Below are 3555 nucleotides of genomic sequence, written 5' to 3' on the forward strand. Positions count from 1 at the left end.
AAAATTTTGTTTTGAGAAATTCCGTTAGATTATGCGGTGTTGATTTTTGTTTTTCCAATGATCAGGTTTACCTTAAGTTCAGTAGTAACAAACACCCACAATGCTGAGTTAATGAAAAGATTTTTGTAATCAAACGGGAGAAGTGAAAATTGAAGAGGGAGATTGATAAAGACGAGCCGAAAATATTGAAAAATAGGTGGTGAAAAATTAAACACGATAGAGAAAGGGAGCGTGGGGGAGGGACATTCTTGTAATCCAAGAAAGAATTTTCAGTGAAAAGTGGAACAGGGAAAAAAAAAACCGGGAAAAAGAAAATCAAAAGAAACCAAAAGGTTAATTTATTTATTTATTAATATTATTTGATTTTTAAAAAGTCGGAATGGGGTTTTGGGTTCACACTCACATGCAAACGAGCCCAAAAAAATTTCTAACGTGTAACCGGATGCGAGTCCACACTCAGCCGGTTCCCGGTCATATTTCCGCGTTTGAAAGCGTAGACTATTCTTCCGGACCACTCGGCGGTCTTGCGGCATTTATTGCCCAACAGTTCCTTTCACATAGTGGTCCGTACACCCTGTCCACCGCCACCTGTCGGTCTCGCCAATCTAGAAAACATCCTTTAGCCCAACCTCCACCACCTCCTCCCTCCCTGTCTCTCTCATATCTCTCTCTCTCTCTCTCTCTCTCTCTCTCTCTAAAAGCAACGTCACCCCATCAAAAATCTATTCAGATTTCGAAACCCAAAACACACACACACACACACTCTCTCTCTCTCTCTCTAAACAAAAATACTGCACTTGAGAACCTTGAGATGAACAACCAGTGCCGGTGGTAAATTATCAGTATATGGAGAAGAAAGAAGAGGTGATAAAGACGGAAAGCCCGATGGTGAATTTAACGTTTGCAGATCAGATTCCGATGAGTTTTGCCTCGTCGGAGATCTTCGACATGCCATGTGATCAGGAGGGAGAAAAGGGTGGTGGTGGTTCTTTAGGGTTTGTGGACATGTTGGGTATCCAGGACTATTATTGCAACCCATCTTTATTCGATATGTTCCAAACACCGCTGCCGCCGCCGCAGCAACAGGTTCCGTCGCCGGCTGTCCAGGAGTCGTCGGAGGTGGTGAATACTCCGGCGACACCGAATTCACCATCGATGTCCTCGTCTTCGGCTGAAGCTGGAAATGATGAAAAAGAGTCTAAAACAACTGTCGAAGAAGGAGAAGAGCAGGATCAAGCAAAGACCAAGAAACAGTATGCCTTTTCCTCCCTACTCTATACATTATATTAGGACGTATATGCCTAATTTCCATTTTTAATAGTATCTTTATTTATTTTGCAAAAAAAAAAAAGGTTTATTGACAAACCCATTGAAGGGATAAGTAGGCCGTGTTATGTTGTTCTTCAGAATCGAAATTTTTCGTTCACAACCCATTTTTATGACTCGATTATTTATTTTTAATTTTCTTGTTTTTGCTAAAAGTAAAGGTTTTTTTTGTTTGTGTGTGCGTGGGTATAGGCTGAAACCCAAAAAGAAGAGCACAAAAAGGGAAAGGGAGCCGAGATTTGCGTTCATGACAAGGAGTGAGGTTGATCACTTGGATGATGGATATAGATGGCGAAAGTACGGCCAGAAAGCTGTGAAAAATAGCCCTTTTCCAAGGTATTTTATCTTTTACCCGAAAATTTATTAATCTCCATCAGATACATCGATCCCCCTTTCTTTTATTCAATATGTGATTTTCCTACCTTTGATTGAAACCATGTTAAGGAGTTGATTACAGTTCGAAGATGTGACTCTACTAACCGAAATAACCGAACCAAACCACATCAAATCAAGCATTAAGTCTTAATCAATTGAGACGACAGCTACCCGAAATATTTGCATTTTCATATAGAATTATGTGGCCATTTGTATATATTGTTTCGTTTCAAACTAAACACTTACAACAGTCAATTATAATTAGAAAAGTGCGACGACCATATCATTCTGGATGTGTGCTAGCTTTATGTGAAAATTCTATTTTCTGGGCTATCTTTCTGCCTTGCGAAATCTTGTCTGATTCATGCACTGTATGTTTACGCAGGAGCTACTACCGTTGCACAACCGCGGCATGTGGTGTGAAGAAACGGGTGGAGAGATCTTCGGATGATCCGACGATTGTAGTCACGACCTACGAAGGCACGCACACGCATCCGTGCCCGGTGACACAGCGTGGCAGTATCGGAATCATGCCGGAATCCACCGGCTTCGGTGGCATTGCTACTTCCTCTTTCGTTCTTAATCCACCACCTCATCACTACTATCATCAGCAACAGCAGCAGCAGCAGCAACAACAATCCTATTTCCATAACCCAACAACTTCATTGAGCTTTAGCACTACTACTAATCCCCCATTCCCAACTTTTGTTCAAGAAAGACCGTCTTGCCCCTCCTCGTCTTCTTTTCTTCGGGATCATGGACTTCTTCAGGATATCGTGCCTTCACAGATGCGAAAGGAGCCGAAAGAGGAGTAGAAAATAGTTGCACAGTAATATGGGTATGTAATTCGCTCTCTCACTGACTGATGATGCTGAGGTTGAGGGTTATATTTAGATAAGAACCCCACTTCACCATTTAGATACATTTCTTTGATTATCATTGTAAAACGACTGTGTTTTGTTTACCTGTGGAGGAGTAGCTACTTTCATCTTTTGGTCCTCTCTGTTGCTCTTTGTAACTAGTTAGTAGCCTTTTACTAATTATGGAGATTTGGGTATATTTTCTTTTAGTTGTGTCTCTAATACTCATTGTTCTTCTTTGGATGGTTAAAGGGCATATTGGTCCATGAAAGGGGAATGAACTCTTAGCGTATTTAGGGTTAGGGTTTCTCCACTGGACAAGTTGCCCCCCATGACCTTTTTTTTTCTCAAGTTATTTTTTCTTGTGGGAGAATCTCATGACCTAACTATACTGAAAATGTTGTAAAAGAAAAATTAGGAATTGGTCATATGCCTCGCTTACGAAGGCTGGATAAACCCTAAAAATGGAATGGTGAAGAGCATCTCGAGCTTATTCTTCAAAACTACTAGTAAAAATTAAAAGTGTACTTTGCTACCTCACTTTACTGATTTAAGGATGAGAGTGTATTCTAGTAGACTCTTCAAATTCTGGTTTTTATATTAGGCTATGCTTTGCTACCTTAATTGTGTATTCTAACATACTCTTCAAAAACCAAAACGATTTTTGTAGAATGATTTGGCGTTTGAAGGATGTTACCCATATGCCAAATTTTCAAAGAGAGAGAAAAATAGTACTAGTTTGAAGGGTGCACGGACTGGTTTTTGAAACTTCCAAAGATCTTACAAAACCTCTTCTTCTTTTTTTAACATTTGAAGTATGTTCTAGAGACGATTTAACGACGATAAAGACCTCAATCGTCTCGCACTGGAAGTTTGTATTTATAACATTAGCTAGGTGTGTGTGTGTGTGTGTGTGTATATATATATATATATATATATATATATATATATATATATATATATATATAAGTAGCAAGTAGAAATGATCATGATA

The 3555-nt window shown here is 39.4% G+C and overlaps 1 protein-coding gene across 1 annotated transcript; it reads left to right on the forward strand.

The window, feature by feature from the left end:
- The first annotated feature begins 651 nt into the window (after positions 1–651).
- On the forward strand, positions 652–2758 carry LOC131324340 (probable WRKY transcription factor 48). The gene is made up of 3 exons (XM_058356278.1): positions 652–1253; positions 1519–1662; positions 2087–2758. Exons 1-3 carry the CDS (start codon positions 847–849, stop codon positions 2514–2516), a joined length of 981 nt encoding a protein of 326 aa, XP_058212261.1. The 5' UTR covers positions 652–846; the 3' UTR covers positions 2517–2758.
- Positions 2759–3555: the final 797 nt, after the last annotated feature.

The sequence above is a fragment of the Rhododendron vialii genome, chromosome 4a, assembly GCF_030253575.1.
Source record: "Rhododendron vialii isolate Sample 1 chromosome 4a, ASM3025357v1".
Taxonomy (NCBI): Eukaryota; Viridiplantae; Streptophyta; class Magnoliopsida; order Ericales; family Ericaceae; genus Rhododendron; species Rhododendron vialii.

Bases quoted from the DNA above. Each gene is read 5' to 3' on its own strand.
- LOC131324340 (XM_058356278.1), top strand. From the start codon at position 847: ATGGAGAAGAAAGAAGAGGTGATAAAGACGGAAAGCCCGATGGTGAAT. The intron at 1,254-1,518 runs GTATGCCTTTTC...GCGTGGGTATAG, and splicing joins CAAGCAAAGACCAAGAAACA to GCTGAAACCCAAAAAGAAGA. The intron at 1,663-2,086 runs GTATTTTATCTT...ATGTTTACGCAG, and splicing joins AAAAATAGCCCTTTTCCAAG to GAGCTACTACCGTTGCACAA.